The sequence below is a fragment of the Symphalangus syndactylus genome, chromosome 21 (assembly GCF_028878055.3).
Source record: "Symphalangus syndactylus isolate Jambi chromosome 21, NHGRI_mSymSyn1-v2.1_pri, whole genome shotgun sequence".
NCBI classification, from domain to species: Eukaryota; Metazoa; Chordata; class Mammalia; order Primates; family Hylobatidae; genus Symphalangus; species Symphalangus syndactylus.
Window position 1 is genome coordinate 50,480,634 of NC_072443.2, and position 21,444 is coordinate 50,502,077.

The following is a 21,444-nucleotide window of genomic DNA, read 5'->3' on the forward strand; positions in this document are numbered from 1 at the left end:
ACCTCAATTTATTTATAGAATATCTGCTTCCTGCATAGTATTCTGTGAGGACCTTAGAGCCGAGGTAATAAGCTGTGGTTCCTGGCTTCCAGGCACTCCTGTCTAGTGGGGAGACAGTGTGCCCCACATGACTGGATGCAGTGTGCTCAGATGGTCCGTGTCACGGGACCCTCTCAGGTGAGCAGGCCAGGGAGGCCACAGAGCAGAAGTGACACTGGGTCCGTAACACTTCCTCCCAGTGAGAGGGAACAGAGAGGCGGGGCTGGTGGCCTGTCCACATAGGACTACACAGACGCACAGCACCTGTGTGACAGCGGGAAGAAGGGCAGGTGACCTTCAGGGGAAGTTGTGGTTAGCAGACAGACATGGGGGCAGATTGGAGAAGGAGTCGAGAGTGTTCCTGAAATCTGGGGCCCAGTGGCCCAGGCGTGGGGGCAGTCGATGACAATCAGGCAGGATGGAGACTTACCTTCTCCTCAGGACTGGGTCCTAGAGGGGCCGGAATGCCTCGCTGTGGAGCTGGCCTTGCCTCTAGGCCTTGTGGCTGTGGGTGAGTGAGAGGGGTCCCCGAGGGCAGGGCAGGGGCTTCATTGTTTGTGAGTCTGGTCACCATGGGATGGGCACTTAGTAAATAGTTGTCCCTTGAAGGAAAGAAGGACATTCATTTAGCATAGGTCTTTACGGGGGCGTTTTAGGCTGGTACGATGGAGTTTGTGGAAAAGGCTGGGGAGAAGAGGCCAGGCAGGAGGGAGGCTCAGGGCAGCAGAGCAGGCATGGGCAGCTCTTGTGAGGAGGACTTTGGCTCACTGTGAACTGGCCATGTGCTTGAGTGGAGCTGGCCAGCCCTCGAGTTCTGGGAGTTCTGACTTTCAGGATTGCTGAGGCCAAAGCACAGAGCTGGAAGGGCAGGCCTATGGGGTGCGCCATCCTCTGGGGAGCTTTGGGCCAGAGCACCCACACCATCATGAGTCAGAAAGATCCCTCTAGTTGATGTCAGCAAGGAGCCAGGCTGGAGGAGCAGACTCGAGCAGGGAGACTTGGGTTGGGAAGACTCGAGTGGGGAGACTTGGGAGGGGGGAAAGTCGGGAACAGGGAGACTCTAGGTGGGAGACTCAGGGAAGACTTGGGAGGGGGGAGACTTGAAGAGAGAGACTCGGGAGGGGAGACTCAGTGTAGAGGAGACTTGGTGTGGGGGAGACTTGATGGGGGAGACTCGAGTCGGGAGACTCAGGGAGACTCAAGTGGGGAGACTTGGGAGAGTCGGGGGAAGACTCAAGCGGGGAGACTCAGGGAGACTCCAGTGGGGAGACTCAGGGGGAGACTCAAGTAGGGAGACTCGAGCGGGGAGACTCGAGGCAGGAGACATGGGGAGACTAAAGGGGTAGACTCGGGGAGACTTGAGGGGGGAAGTGAATTAGCCAGAAGGTGAGCTAAAGTTTCCAGCAGAGAGGCAGCAAGGACTCTAAGACGACAGGGGGTGGGGAACAGGCAGCCACCCACAGTCTGGAGTGCTAGGGACCCACTCAGTGTCAGTTGGGAGACAGCTCCCTGCTTTGTTGAGGACCCAGTGCTGGGGGAAGGTCACGTCAGAGGATTGTGCTCAAGAGCCTCCCGCAGCCCCACACAGAGCAGGGTTGGGGCAGCCCACGGACTCCCCTGTGTCCAGAGGCCATGGCTGCAAGGGGCTGCCATGGTGAGTCTCATTGGCAGAAACAGTGCCAGAAAGCTCTTCAGCCACAGGCGGGCTGGAAGTCGTCATCCCCCAGCACCAAAGGCCACCGTGGCCTTGCCCTTTCCTTCCGCCTTGCCAAAGCCCAGAAAGCGCCCCACCTGGCTCCCTCTGACAGCTAGTGAATGGGGGTGCATCTCCTCTTAGGGAAAGTGTGCATTCTTTATTTTTTTCCAACAAAGAAACAAAGAGGAATGGTCCTTTCTTCTTTCCGTGTGTGTGAAAGAGGAGATAGTCCTGGACAATCCTGTCACAGGCAGCCTCTGCCTCACTAAGCAGCAGCCAGGGGCTCGTTTGTGTCTCAGGCCCTCTTGGGATCAATGTACCCCCAGGCTGTCTCACAGGCCTCGGCTCTCGAACAGGCCCCTCTCCCGCCTGAGGGATGGGGCAGCTGGAGCCCGGCATCCCGCAGTTGATAGCGATCCCACGTAGCGTGTTGATCGATGGCAGGACCTCTGGGTTCCACTTACCCGGGCTGAGTGTCACATCGTCAATAGCAGTCAGTTAACCAAGTCCTTAGTAACCAGCTGGTCTCATCAGCGCCTCAGCCCTAGCCACGGGTTAAAGCAGAAACCCCTCCTGAACAGCTAGATTGGACCTGACGAAGATGAATGTCTAATTCACTCGGAATCTCCTTACTGTTGCCTGTAATAAAAAGCCTGCTCCATATATTCACCCCCCTGCTAATGTTTCTCTGAAATTAAGTATCAGGAGGACATATAATAGCCCAGTTCCACACCAGGCCAATATTATCAGATTGATGTCAGCAGTGATAATAGGAGAAGGATAAGTTGATGAGATTCCATTTATTAAATAAAGTGAAGAGAGCATACAGAGGATTTGGGGCCACACGTGTGAGCAGGACCTGGGCGCGCTCCACGGGAGAATCAGTGAGGGAGAGAGAACAGGGCCTGGGGTCTGGCCCTGAATCCCTCTTCTTGCCCGCCTGGGAGCTGGAGTGCCCGCCAGCATGGCAATGACTTAGCCACCTACAATATGTGCACCCAAGATGGGAAGGTGCCACCCATGCTCCTGCCAGGCCAGTCTCATGACGGGACGCTTCCACTCACTTCTGTTTGCTTTTCTTCCCACCTCGTGTTGATGCTGCAAGCTGCCATGAGTTCGTGCCTTCCTCTCTCTCTTTCCTCCCTGTGGCTCCTGGGCTGGAAGCTTCCCAGCTGCCCAGTGGGAGTTGGGAAGCTTCTGCCCCATGCAGAGCCCTGCCTAACGTGGTTCCAGGCAACTGTCTTTTCTTTTTCTGAGTACCCTTGGTTGTCTCTTTCAGAATGTCTTGGAATTTTCTAAAGGCAGAGTGGAGCTCATGTGGCAGTGCAGAGAGCAAGAGCTATGGAGCTGAGCACACTCCACTCTTCCTATTGTGGCCCCTCTCACTGCTGTGTGACTGTGGGCCAGTCACGTGAGCTGCCTGTGACTTACCAACCCCGCCTGCAGAACAGGGCGGGAAGGCCCAGCTCACAGGGTCGTTGTGAACCTAGAACACGGGAAGCCCTGACAGGCAGAAGTTCCCAAGACCACAGACATCCAGATCCACTCTCAAATGAGGCCGAATTTTCTGCCTGTGCTGTTGACCATCAGCTCCCCTCCCACAGCCTGATCCTCATCCCAGATCTCTCCCAGTGCAGAAGACTTCCTGGGCAGCACCTGGAAGCAGCTTTAGGAACCTGCTCATAAGCTACGGCTCCTCCCCTTTTCCATTACGTGGGTTAAGGTGAGTCAGTTCATCGCCAAATAAGATAACGCCTTACAGGGGAGGATGGAGATTGGAGACACCATGTGCAGACCCTGGCATGGAGCCTGGCATGTGGGCATTGAAGTGTAGCGGCTATTGCTGAGGTGCGCCTGTGCCCAGCCACCATGCCGTGGAAAGTGCACGCTGCTCTCAGAAAGCGATCAGAGATACACTGGTCCCCCAGTCATTCCTGCCCATCCTCACTCCCCACTCTACTTCTGGGAAACAGGTCCAACCCCTTTGCGGCATGCCCGATGACATGGGTTTCCCAGGGCTGCCAAAACAAAGCACCACATGTCAGGCCTTTCAGTCCAGAAACTTATCGTCTCACAGTTCTGGAGGGCAGAGGTCCACAATCAAGGTGTTAGTGGTCCAGGCTTGCCCTCAGGCTGGAGGGGGAATCTGTTGCAGCCCCTCCTAGGCTTCTGGTGGTGCTGGCATCCTTGGCATTCCAGGACACACATACTGGCGGGCACACACATTGCTCTACTGTCAGCCTTGGTCCCCATAGCACCTCCTCCCTGTGTGGTGGTCTCTGTGTCTCCTCTCTTCTTCACATGAGAATATGAATGGGATTCATACTGGATTAGGGGCCCACCCTACCCTATATGCCCTTGTCTTAACTAATCACATCTGTAACAACCCTGTTTCCCAATAAGGCCATGTTCCGAGGCTCCAGGAAGGACATGCATTTGAGGGGGGCATCAAACCCACTAACCTTTGCACATGTCTAGTTCTCAGGAACCCCTGGACCCCTCAACCTGACCAGGTTGTCTTCTTCTGATAACAATTTGTGACAGGCACCCTCTCCAAAATGACTTAATCCAAAAGTGGAACATATAGGTTTGTGCTACAGGAAAGCTAAAAATAGTACCTGGCTTCGAATTGAAGAACTCATTTGGTGTTTGGGTCTGTTTCCTTTTGGACAGTGGGCCGTGGAGTTTGGAAGCCCAGTTTTATGTTCTCCGTGGAAGATCACGGTTTCACCCCATACCTTTCACTGGGCCCATGAATGGGTTCGTACTAGCCCAGGCTGGCTCATACAGGCCAAACCCATGCTACCCAGGCCAGGAGGGGAGACCTGAGAAATAAAGGGGTGTCTCTGCCTTACCTGAGAGTCCTGCTGTGTGAAGTCAGTGCATTAATAGACAGCAGTGGCACAGCTCCTGCCTTGTAGCACTGCCAGGTCCAGTGTTTCCTTCCCTCCAATGCTCCTGCTTGGCAGAGTCTCAGATACAGCCAGTTGTGTGCTTTGAACCAGCAGGCTGTACTGCTGACTCTGAGCCAAGGAGAACAGAAGGGACAACCTGACCCTGCCCAACAGTCTGCAGTTCCTATCTAGGCACAAACAGGCAGCACTTCATAACCCAGTGGTGGCCCTGGACCCTGGAGGTTTGTGCAGTCATGGACAGCTACACGGTCGCCTGCCATGGACGAAAGGGAAGGCTGCACAGACACCTACTGTGGACGGAAGGGAAGGCTGCACAGAGGTCTGCTGTGGACAGAAGGGAAGGCTGCACGGACTCCTGCCATGGACGGAAGGGAAGGCTGCACAGAGGTCTGCCATGGACGGAAGGGAAGGCTGCACAGACTCCTGCCGTGGACGGAAGGGAAGGCTGCACAGACTCCTGCCATGGACGGAAGGGAAGGCTGCACAGACTCCTGCCATGGATGGAAGGGAAGGCTGCACAGAGGTCTGCTGTGGACAGAAGGGAAGGCTTCACGGACTCCTGCCATGGACGGAAGGGAAGGCTGCACGGACTCCTGCCATGGATGGAAGGGAAGGCTGCACAGAGCCTTATCACTAATGGGAAGGAAAGGCTGCATAGAGGCTTGCTTGGATAGAAGGGAAGGGTGCAGATTGTCTTGGATATGGAGGGAAGGCTGCACACAGAATTCTCATGGATGGAAGGAAAGCTGCACAGAGGAATGTTTATGACGAGAAAGGAAGAATGCAGAGCTTTGCCGTAGATGGGAAGGAAGGATGCACAGAAGCTTTTTTGATGAGAAGAAAAGGCTGCACAAAACCTTTTCATGGATGGAAGTGAACGCTGCACAGATGTCTTGTCATAGAAGGAAGGGAAATCTTCAGAGACACTTGTCAAGGAGGAAGGGAGGGCTGCACAGTGGCTTGTTGTGTTATGAATGGGAAGGAAGACTGCACAGAGGCTTGCCATGGGTGTGAAGGGAAGTCTCCACACAAAATTCTCCTTCCTGCACAGATGATGGGAAAAGAAGGGCGCACAGAGGATTGTCATGGATGGAAGTGAGCACTGCACCAAGTTTTGTCATTGAGGGAAGGGAAGGCTTCAGAGAGGCTTTCTGTGCATGGAAGAAAAAGTTGTATGCAGGGTAGTCAGAGACAGAGATAAAGGCTGCACAGAGGCCTCCCATAGAGGGAAGTGTAGTTTACAGGGGTTGTCCTACAAGAAGGAAGGTCTGCAGAGAAGCTTATCGTGGATCGGCAGGAAGGCTGCACACTAGAATGTCTATGAAGGGAATGGAAGACTGCAATGAAAATTGTCATGGATGGAAGGGAATGCTACAGAGAGACTTTTTATTTTGAGACAAAGTCTCGCTCTATCTCTCAGGCTGGAAGTGGAGTGGCATGCTCTCTGCTCACTGCAACATCCGCCTCCTGGGTGCAAGTGATTCTCCTGCCTCAGCCTCCCAAGTAACTGGGATTACAGGCCCTCACCACCATGCCTGGCTAATTTGTGTATTTTTAGTAGAGATGGGGTTTCACCATGTTGGCCAGGTGGTTCTCGAACTCCTGACCTCAAGTGATCGCCTGCTTCGGCCTCCCAAAGTGCTAGGATTACAGGCATGAGCCATTGCGCCTGGCCTGCACAGAATTTTCATGGATGGGAAAGAAAGGCTGCACAGAGGAATGGCTATAATGTGAAGGAGAGGGTGTTCAGAAGCTTGTCGTGGGTGGGATGAGGCAGCTGCACAGAGCCGTACCATTGTTGGGAAGGGAATGATGCAGAAAGCATTGTTGTTGATGGGAAGGAAAGGTTGTATGGATTCTTGTTATGGACTGAAGGTTGCATATGTCATAGATGGGAAGCGAAGGTTGCACGGAAGCTTGTCATGGATGAAATTGATATGGTTTGGCTCTGTTTCCCCACCTAAATCTCATTTAAATTGTAATTCCCACGTGTCAAGGAAAGAAGGTAGTTGGATTGTGGGGGTGGTTTCCCCCAGGCTGTTCTCATGATGGTGAATTCTCATGAGACCTGATGATTTTATAAGGTGCTCTTCCCCCTTTGCCTCTCTGTCTCACCTGCCGCCATGTAAGATGTACCTGATTCCCCCTCCACTATGATTGTTAGTTTCCTGAAGCCTCACAAGCAATGCAAAACTATAAGTCAATTAAACCTCTTTTCTTTATAAATTACCCAATCTCAGGCAGTTATTTATAGGAGTGTGAAAACAGACTAATACAAAAAAATGAATACTTCACAGAATGCTGTCATGTAACTAAGGGAAGACTTCATAGAAGCTTTCCATGGATGGAAGGAAAAGTTGCAAAGAAGCTTTGCGTGGATTGGAAGGGAGGTTGCTCAGAGGCACGTCATGAGTGGAAAGGGAAGGGTACAGAGGTTATGGATGAAAAGGAAGGTTGCACCAAAACTTATGGATAGTGGACCAAGACCAGAGAGAAGGAAGAGGGAGGGAGGATCTCCTGGGTCTCCTAGCTAGTTATGGGTTCTTCACCAAGTGCAGTGTATTCTGCCTGAGGAGAAGTGGGAATGAGACCAGGGGCCAGTCGGCCACCAGAGGTGTGAGGTCAATTCCTTCATCCAGCTGGGGATGGGCTGGGGACACAGACCACCTTCTCAGGGCACTCAGGCTGGCGGCAGAGTTATACCAGCTCTGCGACAATGGCAGGGTGACAGGTCACAGTGTCAGGGTGCTTGAGGTAGCCTGAGGTCCATGGGAGACCTAGCAGGCCTTCAGGTCTGGGTACAGTCTAACTAGGCCTGAGATCTGGCCCTGCTTTTCCAATGGTGAACTTGAACAAGTTACTGTATCACTTGGAGACATTGTGGGTTTGTTTTTGTTTTAAGGAAAAACAGAGCTTCTACCTTATATGGGCCTGCTTGGGATTAAGTGAGGTAATGCTAATGCTAGCACATTGTGCAGTGAGTTGTGATTACCTAAGAAATGAGTTTTTGAACTGCCTTGGTGTTTTAGAAATCTGTGGCCTGCATTATGTTCTAAAAGCATCACTGTTGGCTAGAAGTAGAGAGGACCATTGGGAGGCTATTTAATGACAGTGAAGACAAGGGCATGGGCTAGGGCTCTCCTGTAGGCTAGACTTGGGGGTGCTCTGTGGGCATGGGGGCTGGAGAAGTTGGGTGCTCTGGGTGTGCAACTGGACCAGCTGGGTGTTGGTGCTGCCGACCCAACTGAAATTCAGGAGGAGGAGATGCTGGGATGAGGGCTAGCCACGCCTGGTCCATGTGGGCCCATGGCCACCTGCTGAGCTGCATGGTAGGCAGGGGACAGCAGGTCTTGAGCTGGGCACCATGCTGGTGTGCTGAGGGGACAAGGGCAGGGGCCCTAGGCAGAGCTCGCACACAGGCAGAGGCCCAGGGTCCAGCAGAGGAGAACCAGAGTAAGTAGCCAGAGAGGCAGTGAGGGCCAGGCAGGTGCCGTCAGCTGAGCAGTGAGGCTCGGCATGGGGCCCAGGGGAGTGGGGCAGGGGGAGCCCTAGGCAGCACCTCTCTGAGCAAGGAGAAGCTGCTGTGGCCTGGGACAGAGATGGAGGCAAAAGGGGATTTCGATTTGAAAAGCTTTTCCATATTTTGAGAGATGAATGTGTTTTGGGTGGAGTGCGGGGAATGGAGAAGGTCCAGGAGAGGAGGTCAGTGGGAGAGGCCCACTCAGGCACAGGGGTTGGGAAGGAACCAAATGGGGCCTCTGGACTCTGCTGTGTCTGTGATCTCAGCAGACAGGGTGGGGTCTCTGGGAGTCAGGCAGACCTATGCGGCCTGCTTGCCAGGGACCAGGACCCATGTGCCTTGTCCATAGCCATCACACTCTCAGGGCCATCAGGAGGCTGGGTGTGGGGTCTTCTGTGGTCCTATTTACTGAACGCCAATGATTCCTTCAGGGCCACACTGCGTTACTGAGCATGTTCTGACTGGGCCGTCTTGGGCATCACCTGCCATTCTCCTGCCATCCTCTCAACAGCTCTGTGGGGTGGGGTCCTCCTCCATACCTGATGCACCGACCACACAGTGGAAAGTGACAAAGCCAGCGCCTTGCCCCAGGTTTGTCTGATCCCAGAACCTGTGTTCTTTCCACTAGACCAAGAGTCCCAGCCTCAGACATCTGCCAGCTCCTTGTTGAAGAGATACCATGATTATGCAGACATGCTAATGCCTTAACATGCCTGAGGAGGAGGCACCACTGAGGCTGGGCGAGGTCTGAACTAGGTCTCGACTGATATCAGAGCTTACGCTATAGAGGGAGGGACCCTTTAAGGTAAGGTCCCACCCTCCAAGCCCTACGTCTGCAGTTCCACCACCACAGCATATCCTCAGCTCTTCTCTGCCAAGTGCCTCCAGTAACCCAGCCTTTCTGCAAGTGCACCCCACTCTGGGCCCCGGCCCCACCTCAGTTTCTCACACTGATGGCTAGGTTGCTATGAGAGCTGCACTTCACAGCATGCACTTCTGTTCTTCTATGGGGCAAGCAGTGTTATTGTTCCCATTGTACCAATGAGGAACATAAGAGCCAGTGAGGCGAGCCAACTTCCTGGGCATTGTCTTTGATGCCTGTGCAAACAGACACCCCATGCACCAATGCGAATGGCATGAACCCCTTCGAAGCCACATGGACCATTAGATCTTCATTCTCCAAGGAAATGTCCTCACACAGGGGTACAGGACTTATTTCTATCCCTGGCAAGTTTGTGGCACACTTTGGATACCTTTATCTGTGCATGTGAAGAGTAGCTGTTTGCAAGACGATGTTTCTGAACATGGGAGCAGTTTTGTATGCATTGTAAACAGGGTCATGGTGTGCCAGAGCTGGGAGGGGTTCAGGGTGGATAGAGTGCACCTACTTTTGTGAATGGCTTCACCCAAGGCCTAGCCCTGCCTTGCTTCAGAGAAAGCTTTTCATTTCCAGAGCTGTGCTCTCCCTGTCTTATCCCATTCAGAGTCTTTTTGTGGACAAATGGGTGAAATTTCTTCCAGTTGACATTTGCCTCCCATTCTGTCTCCTCATATTGTTCTGATAAGTCCCAGCAGAGAGAGGCTGTCATGGACCCATGGGCGATACTGGCAAGGAGGGGATAGATTTCACCACGGCCCAGTTTCTCCTGAACTGGGAGCCCACTGGGAGGTTTGCCCTCAAAACGCAGAGGCCCTTGTCCTGGGACCTGAAACCAAAGTAGGAGAAGCCAGTGAGGAGGGGACACAGCCAGGTTGACCATGGGGAGAGGGGCAAATGCGGCTGTGTCTTCCTGCACATTACCATTCTGCAAAGTGTCAGCATCTCTGTTGTGCCTCTGTAGAGGGCAGGGCTTGGCAGGTCAGCACTCCACCTCCATGAGGCTCAGCCGCACGACTCAGGCTGGGGCCACTTAGCCTCTGCCTGTCCTGTCTGTGGCACCTCTTTTCACATAGATCAGTAAGCCTCACAGAGTTACAGCTTAGGACAGCTCTGCCCTTACTAAACCTGGGGCTTCCCCTGAGCCACTCACCATGACACACAGGTCCCCTCAGTGCCTGCTGGCCTCCATGGTGCAGCCAGGAACCAGGCTCACCAGGGCCCCCAGAGGGCAGGGTGGGGTCCTGCTTCAGGGGAGTGCAGTAGAGGCTATGATGGAAGTCATGCTCTGGGGTCTCAGACTTTAGAGGCCCAGCACCATCAGGAGGAGCAGAAGACACAGCAAGAAGCTGGTATGAGGGGACAGCAGTACAGGTGACAGGAGAGAGCCCAGGGAGACTGGCAGTGCCACTGAAGGCACCCACTGCCCTGCAGATTTAACCCTGCCTGGGGAGGGGAGAGCACAGCCTTCCAAGGATGGAGAGCCAGGGAGCAGAACAGGAGGGGAGGCCTCTGCAATGGAGGCACAGAACCTGGCCTGTGACTTAAAGGTGCTCCTAAAACAGGTGTCAGAACAGTCAGAACCAAAGCTGTACGTGCAGTCCCTGAGAACGCCTGCCTGAGACAAAATGCCACCAGGCCAGCCGTCCCCCAAGGAAGAAGCAGCCTAAAAAGCCCACAACTAGACACACCCGTGTCACAGTTCTTAAATACAGATGTGGAGCCATGCTTAAGCACCTGGAGAGGAATCAGGGGCTGCCTCAGACACCCCAGCTGTATTCTTGCCCCAGCCACCTGTGCAGCAGCTGGCGCCGGCCAGTGAAGCAGGTCTCCGGAGCTGGGCAGAGGACTGCACACCAGGGGCTCATCTGCCCTGCATATGTAAGAACGAGAAGTGAATGCAGATAAAAGACTCCCCACCCAGTCCTCTTCAGGAAATAAGAGGACCCTTTAAGACTTGGTGCATGCAATGTAGACATGAGTCAGAATTGTGACCTCAATGGCTAGGATGGGGTGGAATTCAAGGACCCAGGCCAGGGCTGGGCCACCATGGCCTCCCCCGGCAGGAAGGGGAAGGTGTGCTCTCCTTTCACATCCTTTACCTTGGCGCTGGTGTGGCATGGCAGTCACAGGCAGCTGCACCGCACCTCACACTCATCCCTCCCCATCTTTAATTTAGGGACTGTTCATTTTGTTCATGCCCTGGTGATGGGTCTTGCTGGCCTTAGCTGAACATGGGACACTCACTGCTCATGTTAGCAATGGTGTTAGGCATGGGTATGTGACCTGGTCCTAGACAGTGAGTGGAGGAGAAACCTGGAGTGGGATTTGAGGGGAGCATTGTCCCATGTAGTCAGATGAGACAGCAGAGAGACCTGCTCCTCCCTGCTGCCTTTGACCTTTGCTGCAGAGAGGACTGCACTGCATACAGTGGCCTGGGGATGACATGGACGAGAAGGGAAGATCAGGCCCAGGTGGCATCGCTGCTAAGTCAGCAGTGTACAGAAGTGTCCACCTGCAGACTTCTGGAGCGAGACAGCTAAATATGGGGTCCTGTTCCCAAGCTGTCGAGCATGCTGGTGCTGGTGGTTTCTAGCTGAGGAACTGTGTTCGAGTTGTCATTAGATGATAACGGCTCTGGAGACCCTGGTGGGAGAGCAACTGACCTACACATCTCTCTCCACGTACCTGGAGCGGAGCTGTGGCATGTGTGACAGTGATCCTTTCTATTGCTAAGAAACTTGAGGAATGGCTTTCTACATTTTTACGGCTCTTTTTGGTGCCCTCAGCCGTGAGTGGTGTTCAATTTGGAAAGGCTGTTAAGTGTTACAGTGGGTCCATCTACAGCTGGGAAGGGTCCTGGCCTAAACTAAAACCCACTTAAGAAAACAAATGAGCGGCCGGGCGTGGTGGCTCACGCCTGTAATCCCAGCACTTTGGGAGGCCAAGGTGGGTGGATCACGAGGTCAGGAGATCGAGACCATCCTGGCTAACACAGTGAAACCCCGTCTCTACTAAATATACAAAAAATTAGCCGGGCGTAGTGGCGGGCGCCTGTATTCCCAGCTACTCGGGAGGCTGAGGCAGGAGAATGGCGTGAACCCAGCGGGTGGAGCTTGCAGTGAGCCGAGATCGCACCACTGTACTCCAGCCTGGGCAACAGGGCAAGACTCCGTCTCAAAAAAAAAAAAAAAAAAAAAAACAAATGAGCAGCAACAGTACATCCAAAGCCATGTAAATAAATATGTCCCGCTCCTCCACTGTCCAGCTGTGTGGCCTTAATTCTCTGAGCCTCAGTTTCCTCATTTGTGTGAACAGCATGATGAATGATAGTGTCTGCTACCAGAGCTGTAAGGAGCAGCACTGAGCACGCCCAGCAGCCGGAGGACAGCGCCTGGCCGGCAGGGAGTGCACGAATGTGCTGCTGTGTGTGTCAGAGTGTGTGTGTGTGTGTGTGTGTGTGTGTACGAGAAAGAGAGAGAGAGAGAGATAGAAATCTGGAAGGAGACCAACGTCCAAAATTATGCTCAGGAGGCTGGGCCAGTGACTGACTTTAGTGTCATCTATATTTGCTGGTTTTTTTCTGCAATTTTAGAAAGTGAACTTATTCGCTTTTGTGGGTTCTAAAACTACTTTGAAAAAGAAAGAAAAAATTAGTTAATTACCCCCAAAATATTATCATGGTTACCTCTAAGAAGTCAAAAGAACATTTTTCATTTCTTTGGACATTTCGGTAGATTTCATTTTCCTTGTTGCACACATATTAGTTTTAAATCAGGAAAAAAAATAAGTCACATGGTAATAGTCATGGGTAAACCACAGGCACAGGAAAGCAGCTGACAGCTATCCTGGGCACAGCGGGGCTGGATGTCCTGGAGGCGGGCTGCACCATCCTCATGGGGGCCCTCCAGTGGGGGTCAGCTCGCTGGGCTTTCCTGTCTCCTGAAGGTACACAGGCCCCAGCGAAGGAGCCCGGTGCGGAGCCCCAGACCACAGCACATTTCAGTGTCTGCTATATTGTGAGCCTAAGCCACCCACCACAGGGCTTGACCCCTGCGACCGTCCTCTCATTTCTAGAACGGGAAAGCACAGTGCTTCTCTCTGAGGGTTAAAAGGACGCTGCTGGGTGTCAGGGGCTTAGCCTAGTGCCTGGCAGGTAGGTGGAGTAAATGTGAGTTGTTTCTCTCCCCTGCCTGCTGGCACCTGAGCCCAGGCCTGCCTGCTCTTGTCTTCTGCAGGCCCCGCAGGGTGGAGCCTGTCTGCTCAGGGCTGCAGGCCCAGATTCTCCACTGCTACCGAGATCGCCCGCATGAGGTGCTGCTGTGCTCGGACCTGGTCAAGGCATACCAGCGCTGCGTGAGCGCCGCCCACAAGGTAAGGCCTTGCCTGCCTCCCAGGTTTCCAGGGGCCTTGGGAGGTAGGGGAGGTACCTCTATCTAGCATTGGAGATCTCTGCCTGCCTTTTCCTGTTAGAGTCAGATGCTCCACCTGGAGGTCTTTGCATTTGCCAAGGGAGGGATTCTTCGCTTTCCTCAGTCACCTGCACACTCTCCTGGCTGCTTCCAGGAGCGCCTTGGACATCTGGACCTGGGGAGATGATCCCTGTTGCATTTGCCCTATTAGGCTGGGTGGGAGCAGGCTGGGTAAAGTCAGGCCCCACCTTCAAGGGCTGGGCCTCTTGTGGGTGCCAGGGACTTCTTAGCCCTTGGCACTTAGGGGTGGGAGCGTGGCAGTGGCCCGAGTGCAGAGTGGGGGTCCCAGCAAGGACAGGCCATCTGGAAGAGGAGTGGGAGCAGGTGTGGCCATCAGAAGCTGCTCGCAGCCACCCCCCTGAGCTGGTCTAGAGAGGTGTGCTGGCTTGGCCTTCCTGGTGAGTGGTCCCAAGCCTCATGTGCTCTCTGGTCATCTCCCACTCCAGTGGGCCTCGGTTGTCCTGGATGCCTGCGATGCGCTCCCAGCCAGCTCCTACTGTCATCCTCCCCAACCCCCAACTGCTGCTCTCTATCCTAGATAACTGCTCCCCCTTCCCAGGTCCCGTAGCATCCTCTGGTGCAGTCAGGCTGTTCCCAGCCATACCTCACCCTTGCCCCACCCCAACAGGACAGTTCCCACCTTGGGGAGCATCATTCATTCTCGGGACACCTAGTTTGGGCTCCCCAAGGAGTGTGGCCTGTTTGTGAAAATGTATGGGAGAAGCAATAGGATGAGGTCTCCTTTCCCACGTAAAAGCCTCTCTGGCCTGAGTAGGAGACAGGCTGCTTTAGGTACTTGGGATGGAAAAGGCTGAGGCCAGATGCTGTGTGCTCTCCAGCCATGTCCGAGGGGAGATCTCTCCCACTGAACTGAGCGGGGTCCTGCAGCCCCAGGCCTGTGAGAGCTTCCTTGGGTCATGCCCTGCTCACACCCATCTGCCAAGGCTGATTGTTCCACCCTGGGCTGGTCACAGCCCCAATCAGCACCGACTGTCCCTTCATGGCCAGAGCACAGCCCAGAGGTAGCTCCACACAGGACAAGTAGATGCGAGGCCTCTGTCAGCCTTCCAAGAGAGGGAAGCCCTGGGTAGGACAGGCAGCCTCCTCCTCCATCTCAAGAGTGTGGATGGCTGCTCACTCTGCTTCCATGTGGGCGGGAGGTGCTGGGGTGCTGGGTAGGCTGGGCCAGACCAGGGCCCTTCGCACCAACCAGACACTCAGCTCCCTACTCTCCAGCAAGGTGAAGCCTCCAGATCCTCCCCACACCCAATCAAGGGCAGCTCCGAGTCTCTGTTCTTCACACACCTAACTCTTTTTTTTTTTTTTTTTTTTTTTTTTTGAGACGGAGTCTCGCTCTGTCGCCCAGGCTGGAATGCAGTGGCGCGATCTCGGCTCACTGCAAGCTCCGCCTCCGGGGTTCACGCCATTCTCCTGCCTCAGCCTCTCCGAGTAGCTGAGACTACAGGCGCCCGCCACCACGCTCAGCTAATTTTTTTGTATTTTTAGTAGAGACGGGGTTTCACCGTGGTCTCGATCTCCTGACCTCGTGATCCACCCGCCTCGGCCTCCCAAAGTGCTGGGATTACAAGCGTGAGCCACCGCGCCCGGCCCACACACCTAACTCTTTACCAAGGGATCTGCTGCAGCCTCTTGGCTTCCTGGCAGGGCCCACGCCTCAGAGGCCAGCCCTAGACTCCATCCTCTCTCCATCCAGCCCCACCTCTGGTAGTTTTCAGCCCCTCCCCACCACCCCTAAGAGTATTTCTTTAACAAACACACCTCACCAATATATCTTCCTTGCACCAAGGCAAAAATGTGATTACCAAGGAAGACATCGCATTAAACCCCAGTGTATTCCCTGAGAGAGGCTCTGGGACACTGCCAGGCCTGGCTCCCTCCTTCCCAGCCCCTACCCCTGACATGACTAGCAAAGAAACCAGAGACTCAGCGACGACAGTGCCAGAGGCCTGCCTGCTCTCCCCATGTGCTGCCTTGGCAGTGTGTGTGCATTTGGGGACAGCATATTCAACCTGACTCCCTCGGAGCCCCAGCACCCAGGCACTTGGGTGGTGCCCTGTGTGTGAGATGTGGCAAGTGCTGGAGAAACTCTCACCACCCTTCGCCAGCCTTTGCCTCAGAAGGCTGCTGGCAGAGCCAGAGAGTGGGGAGTGAAGGGTCCCTAAGAGGGATTTGCTTCTGCAAGGGGCCAAGCAGCAGGGGACAGAGGCCCACATGGTCAAGGGCCTTGGGGTGGGGCAGCGCTGCTTCTCTCTCCAGGATCTAGCATCGCCCTGGGGCTCCTAGGGCAGGTAGGCGATGCCTAGGCCCAAAGCCTGGCACCTGCCGGTGTGCGGATGTGCTGGGCATCTCAGATGAGGACAGGGGCCTCAGGTCCTCCACCACAGGACCCTGACTGTGCAGACCCCAGCATCCCAGAATGCTCCCTCTGAGCTGCAAAAAATCAGAGAACAGAGGGGAGGCCTTGTTGAGGCAGAGCAGAGTTGGGTTAGACTCTTCTCTACCCAAGGTGCTTGTCAGAAACACTGCAGCAGGTTGAGGGGGCAGGGGCAGGGGACCTGCCTTCTGAGCCAGCCCTGGGAGAGGAAAGGAAAGGGGAGCGTGTGCTGGTGTCACTGTCGCGTGGAGTGAGGGCCTGTCCCCTGCTGCTGGGGACTGTGCTGGGCTCCGGGGTACAGAGGTGAAGAGACTCGCTGATGGGTCTCCAGGTGAGGAGGGAGACCAACTCACAGCTGCTCCCTGGGAAGCGGTTGCTGTCACAGGGCGATCTGCACAGAGCTGGAGGGCATGGGCGGAGTAGGCCCTGACTCAACTCTGACCTGTTCTCTTTGTAGGGCTGAGAAGCAGACATCATTCCCTGCCCTGGGAGTGACTTGGAGCCCTGAAGAAGGGACCAATCATGGGACCACAGCCACTGTGCCCTGCTGTTTCCTGCTGGGCCCCTGCATGTGCCCCTGAGCCTGGGGCTGCCATGTGTTTAGGAAACAAAGTATGCACTACTGTCTGAAAACAAATAAAGCAGATGCCTTTGTTTTCAGTAGTTGACTCACTGGCAAACAGTCACTACTGCCTACTCTGCGTCCCAGCCCTCTGCTGGACACCAGCGAAGTGGAGCTGAGGAAGATGGGCTACTCCCCTCGGGGAGTCCCTAGCCTGGCAGGGAAGATGGCCTGGGAACCCCTAATTACATTGCAGCAGCAGCAGCAGGCTCCCGCGGAAACAGGGAGGAGAAGGAAAGGGAGCAGGCCTTTCTAGGGGTGGCACGGAGGGAGAGCAGACCAGCTTCCTGCAGCGATTGCTGCCTGCGCCCAGGGCGGAAGCTGACCAGACGAGGGCAGGGCAGGCCGGAGACACATCAGAGTGGATCCCAGGTGTGAGGGCAGTAGGCAGTGGAGGAGAGCAAAGGCGGACAAGGCAGGCAGGCAGCGCAGCTGCAGAGACGGCAGGACTGCGGTGCAGCAGGCTGAGCTGGCACTGTCTCTGAGTGACGTTGCTCTGGCTGTCAGGTGGTGCCAGGGAGACAGGACTCAACGCCAGGGAGCATCACCAGTGCGGAGGGCCCCGCACAGCTCGAGCCCAGGGCAGGTTAGTGGGGCTGATTGGCAGGACTGAAACCGACTGAGCGACAGAAGAGGCCAGGTGACTTTGAAGTCTCTGTTGGGTGTTGGGGGTTCTAAAATAAGGAATGCAGGGATTGAGGAGGGCAGTTGACAAAGTGGCTTTGGGACATGCTCTGCCTGGTTGGTGTCCAAACACTGGCCTTCCAGTCCTTGTCCTTTGGCCATGTCCTCCACCCAAGGTGCCCTGACCACACTCAGCCTGTACCACGCCAGCAGGAGGATTTTGGGTTGGAGCCTGGGATCCTCTAACTGCTCTGCTGGTGACCTTGGGTTTCCTGATAGAGCCCTTGGGGAGTCCCCATGCCATCTGGAGCTGAAAGCCTGCAGCCTTGACTCAGGCTTGGCAGCACAAACTTCCCTTCTCAGATTCTCACACTCAGAGCTCAAGGGGTGGGTTGGGGCTTGGGCGTGTCCTACTGGCTGGGCGGGTAGTATACTAGCAGCCAGACAGACAGCTTTGGGAGACTCCCTCTCTAGGAGTCCCGGGTCAGCCTGTGGAAATGCACAAGGAGACTCCCTGCAGTGTGATGCAGCAAGGAGGGGTGGGGTGCACTGGGCACCCTGGCCTGAGCCCTTCAGGGAGGGGCCTACTAGGAGGAGGGGTGAGGGGTCACAGGTCAGGCCTATCCACCATGCTGTTCTGACTCCCTCAGAAGCATTTGGCTTCCAGGGCTTTGTCCAACTTCAGATCTCACAGGAATAACTTTCAGCTGTTCATCCTCTCCTCCAGGTGTCACTTTTGGGGGTTGGGGATGCATCCTGGGGTGGGAAACAGACTCCCAGGTACACAGACACCTGTGGGCTGGATGCTGTCTGAGCCTGTACCAGCTCGCTCTGTCTGGGTCACAAACCACCCCCAGACCTCGTAGCTTAAAACAATGCCTATTTTATGTGGCTCATGATTCTGCTGGGTGGAGCCTACAGCCCAGGCCCACTCATGTCAGCCAACAGACCTGTGACCTCAAATGGCCTCCCGTGTCCAGCAGCCAGCGGCCCCATGGTTTCTTCCAAATGGCCCTTCCTCCAGGCTAGCTCAGGTTCCAGTTTCAGGCTCCAGCACAGCCAGAGAGCCGGCTTCCAGGGGCAAGCACTTTCTGATCCTCTGCCTGCAACCCCTGGTTCCTTCATTCCCTGGTAGCCAGTCTGGTCAGATTGCAGTTGGCCTGAGAGGAGTGAAAAGTCCTCTTTGGCCTCTGAGCTCCACAAAGCCACCTCCTGCTTTGGGAATGAGGCCAGAACGAGGTCGGCAGTGGCAGTGGCGGGTAGCAGCAACAGCCCTCTCCTGCCTGGGCAGGGCCTGTGCAAAGAGGCGTCCAAGGACAGAGGCTGGCAGAGCAGCCTCATGAGATGGCACTGTTGCCCGCACGTCACTGCATGATTGACTCAGACCAGGAGCTGATGGAGGTTTGAAGGCCAAAGAGCAGAGCTGGGGAGCAAGGCCACAGGTGTGGGAGGTGCGGGGCAGGGGCCAGTAAGGCTCTGTAGGGGCTCATGCAGAATCCAGGGCCCTTCCTTGAGGTCCCCCACTGCCTCTGGCTGGCCCCTGACTGGCCGGGTCTGCCTACCTGTCTCCCTCCTCCCCATAGTGTCCTTAGCCCTGGGCCTCCCACACCCCCAAATCCACACATCTGTCCCCAGATCTTGCTGGATTTTCATAAACTTCCACTTGGTCCTGAAAATAAGACTCACGCCTGACCCTGACCAGTCTGTCCACTTCTCACCTCTCTGTCTGGCTCAGGGCCCCTGCCTGAGACTCTAGCCTCCTCCTCCTCCAGGCTCTGTGCCGGAGCTTCTGGTCTCCTTCCACATTACTCAAGGGTTAAGCCCTATGTGAGTCCTCAAGCCCTCCTCCTGCGTGCCCACCCAGCCCCGACACAGGCCTCCAACTCAAAGGCAACGCAGTGTGTGCACAGCCCACCAGCTTCTCAAGACCACCCTGACGTGGGCTCCCATTGGCCACCCCTGTGGTCCCTGGTACAGGCAGGTAGGGAGTCGTTTGGGGACCAGGACTAGTGAATGAATGAGATGTAAGGACCATTACCAGCTTCTTCAGCATTTCCGGGCCTGCTGGCATCTGCCTGGAGTCTGGGTCTTGGCACCTCCTGTAGTCAGTTCAGGCAGGAAGGGAGCCCGGTGCACACAGGAAAATCCACAGGCTCTGCAGGCCTGGGGGCCTCAGTTTAAATCCTGACTCTGCCTCCTGTCAGCTGCCAAGAAAGGCCAGCAATTCCCTTAGGCCTGAGCCTCAGTTTCCTCATTACAGAACAACTAAAGCAGTGTCTAGGACTTATAGAGAACACCTGTGGCCCACTCTGCATCCACCCATCTTCTTTTGGAAATAGCTTTTCAAGTTTTCCGAAGAACCACTCTCCCCAACTCTATCAACGACTCCTGTTCCCCCCTTCCCACCACCTTCACCTCCACACAGGGAGAGGGAGGGTTCTAGAGAGCAGAGCCAGCAGAGGCACACAGCCAAGGAATGGAGAGACTGTGCAAGGTCATTGAACACCTGGATCCAGCCAGACCTGAAGTTAACATGAGCTAGCAAGTTTCCCTTTTTGTTTGAACTGGGTTTTTGTCATTTGCAACAGGACTTATCTGTGAGAGAGCATTGTTCTGGGAAGCAAATGATCTGCTGTCAGCGCCTGGCTTCCCTTTCCTTTGAGCCAAGTTGAGGTGGCGGGTTTGACTCTTCCCAGCCTGGGGAGGGGAGCACAGGCTTACACTGACTCTCCCCTCAGGGCAGCTTCAGAAGCTCTCCCAGGCCCAGCTATAGACTCTGCCACAGGGACCACAGGGCAAGACTCAGGAATGGACTTTGTAACTGGAGAGGAGCAGACAGACGTGCTAGTGGCAAAATCTGAGGCACTGATAGGGAGGTGGGGGAAGCGTTCTAGGATTTCTTCAACCAGACCAGTTGGAAGTGAGGCACCCACACACCTCACCTGGTGAGCTCCTATCCATCCTTAGGGGCCCAGCTCTGACTCCCACCCCTCTGTGCCCCCACCCACACCTACACACCTTTAGGTAGAGGCTGGAGGCTCCTGTGGGTGAGTCCCTACAGTCTTCACCTGAGGGGGTGGAGGCCAGGCCTGGGGGGCTCCAGTGGATGGGGCTCTGCTCCTCAAACTCCAGCACCCCTCAAGGACGAGGGCATGTTCAACCATTTCTATCCGCTTCTCTCTCCTTCATTGTTTTCTGGGGGCTTTGGATTGGGATGAGGGAACCAGCTCCTGACTGTGCACATGACATTGTGCATTCCTCTCCTTGGGTCTCGGTGTCCACCATGCAAGATGACTGTGCGAATGTGTGTGCATTGGTGTGAACTGTGTGTCCAAGTACGCAAGTGTGTATGGGTCTGTGTGCACATGTCCATCCTGCGTGTGTATCCATGTGTGTGCACACATGTGACTGCATGGTGTGCCAGCACACATGTGCAAGCATGTGCATAGGTGTGTGTGTGTGTGTGTGTGTACCTGTCCATCCGCATGTGTTCATGTCTGTGCCTGTGTACTTGAGTTTGTTCACAAGCAGCCAGCCATGCTCGGCACCTGCGGATCCTCATGGGCTCTTCCCAGCCTGGATATCAGTTCATTTCTCCACTTTCTCAGAGCCAGATCTTTTCCCCTCCCCTGCTGGAGACTGTAGGTGTGCTGGAGCCATCTGTAACACCGCGTTGGAGTGTGAATGTGTGTGTGCTCTCATGTGTACCTACATCTCAGTACCTCCACGTGTGTGGTAGGAGGTCAGGTCTGAGAGAGAAATGCACAGGTGAGGGGTGTGTCCAGCAGGGTGTGCACCTGGAGGCAGGAGTTGCAGGGGCATTCTTGGTGATGACATTGGTTGTATCATTCAGGGTCTAACCAGGAAAACAGCACCCTTGCTTTTGAGCAGGGGGAGTTGAATGCAAGGGATTGGTCACAAAGAAGATGGAGGAACTGAAAACCCAGATGGGATAGTGTGAGAGGTAACTCAGATCAGCAGCCATAGGACCTCCTGCCACCTGGGGCTGCAGAGACAGAGGGAAGAGGCAGGATCACCCAATGGAAGCTGACACCGCAGGGGCTCTGCACAGGGAAGCTGGGGCCTCTGAGGAGACACAGCAGCTGTTGAGAGAGCTGCCCGTGGCAGAGGAGGTGGAAATTCTCTGGCTTTGTTCTGCCCTTAGCCGTAGTTAGTGCCTCCCATGGCGGGAAGCTGGAGCCGAGGCAGCTAGGAGCTGCTGCCGGCCACCCCCTGTGGTAGAGGACTGGGTCTGAGAAAAGGGCCCGGGAAGGTGCCCTAGTG

General features: G+C 55.1%; 1 protein-coding gene across 5 annotated transcripts in view; it reads left to right on the top strand.

The window, feature by feature from the left end:
• Positions 1 to 16,582, top strand: part of CHCHD6 (coiled-coil-helix-coiled-coil-helix domain containing 6) — a 250,023-nt gene extending 233,441 nt beyond the window's left edge. For 3 of the 5 annotated variants that reach the window (XM_055260225.2, XM_055260226.2, XM_063630687.1), the window contains 2 exons: positions 13,286 to 13,421; positions 16,372 to 16,582. In XM_055260225.2, the coding sequence (XP_055116200.1) occupies positions 13,286 to 13,421; positions 16,372 to 16,377 (142 nt within the window). In that variant the 3' untranslated portion in view covers positions 16,378 to 16,582. Of the gene's footprint in view, positions 1 to 3,014; positions 3,466 to 4,213; positions 7,258 to 13,285; positions 13,422 to 16,371 lie in introns of those variants that run through there. The other 2 variants (XR_010118639.1, XM_063630685.1) reach the window with 2 other exon arrangements.
• The last annotated feature ends 4,862 nt before the right edge of the window (positions 16,583 to 21,444 follow it).